Here is a 1,199-nt window from a genome sequence, read left to right on the forward strand (position 1 = left end):
TCGGCGCGCTGCTGATGCCAAGGGCGCCGTCCTGCCCGCACCCTCTGCCTCCTATTTTCTTCACATGGTTTCATTACGGCAGAGGTCAGTGCAGAGGAAGACCTGAAACTGCTGTGTATTTTGCTGTTGACGGAATGGTCACTGACAGTGCTTCATCACTTCATCCAGTATGAACTGAAGTTAAATGTACCCATTTATCTGTCATCCTTTTCTCCCTCTCTCTCCCTCCCTCCCTCTCTCTCTCTCTCTCTCTCTCTCTCTCTCTCTCTCTCTCTTTTCTTTCTCCCCACCCTCTTAGGTCCCTTTCTTTTGTGTCTTTTTCTTCTTCCACCTTTCTTTTTTTGTCCCTTTCTTTTTTCCTTTTCTGTGGGACTAGAGCTGGGACTGTGCAGCCAAATGTTCTACCACTGAGCTACATTCTCCCCCCAAACGCAGCCATTTAAACAGGGTTCTCAGTTCAGTGTGTGTGTGTGTGTGTGTGTGTGTGTGTGTGTGTGTATGTGCTAGAGAAGGGAAAATGCCAATAGGTTTTTTTTTTTAGTCTTTTGGGGCACAGTCGAACTTTGTAGTCTAGCCTGGCCCCCTGGACTCACTGTGTGTGTAGCTCACGCTGGCCATGAACTCACAGCGATCCTCCTGCCTCAGCCTCCCGAGTGGTAGGATGACAGGTGTGCGCCACCACGCCCGGCTGAAAAATGCCAATTTTATGTCCTAGATCTCTTTACTGTTGTTTTTCATCAAAGACTGAACCCAGGACCTTCCCCAAAAGCTACATGCTCAGCCCTTGTAAAAATCTTCCTAGGTTGACTGACTGAACTTTGTATTTATTTGCTTATTTAATTATTTTTTAAAAAATTCGAGAGAAGGTCTCGCTGCCTCGCCCGGGTTGGGCTGGAACCTGTGATCCTCCTGCCTCAGCCTCCCAGCTTACTAGGATGACGGGCTCGCACCACTGCGCACCACTGTGCCGGGCAGATCAATGGCAGAGTTCGCACGTATGCAAAAGTTCTCGGGCGGCCCCGCACCTGTGCGCGTTCCAGTGGACGAGGACCAGGCCCTGCGAGCCCCCTCCCCCAGCCCGAGAGAGGCTCCCTTACCTGAAGAGTGCGTCGATCATCCGCTTGGACGGCAGGCGCCACAGGATGCGCGGCCAGGGGTCCCCCGAGGCTCCGCAGTGCAGCCGCAGGGTCCCGCCATAG

The 1,199-nt window shown here is 52.5% G+C and overlaps 1 protein-coding gene across 1 annotated transcript in view; it reads right to left on the minus strand.

Annotated features, from left to right (window-relative positions):
- Nucleotides 1-1,199, minus strand: part of Mxra5 (matrix remodeling associated 5) — a 20,816-nt gene that overhangs the window by 7,725 nt on the left and 11,892 nt on the right. Inside the window, exon 8 of the mRNA XM_033760248.1 lies at nucleotides 1,098-1,198. Within this exon, the coding sequence (XP_033616139.1) occupies nucleotides 1,098-1,198 (101 nt within the window). The remainder of the gene's footprint in view (nucleotides 1-1,097; nucleotide 1,199) is intronic.

Source organism: Fukomys damarensis, unplaced genomic scaffold (assembly GCF_012274545.1).
Source record: "Fukomys damarensis isolate Sample0158 unplaced genomic scaffold, DMR_v1.0_HiC HiC_scaffold_39, whole genome shotgun sequence".
In the NCBI taxonomy this organism is placed as follows: domain Eukaryota; kingdom Metazoa; phylum Chordata; class Mammalia; order Rodentia; family Bathyergidae; genus Fukomys; species Fukomys damarensis.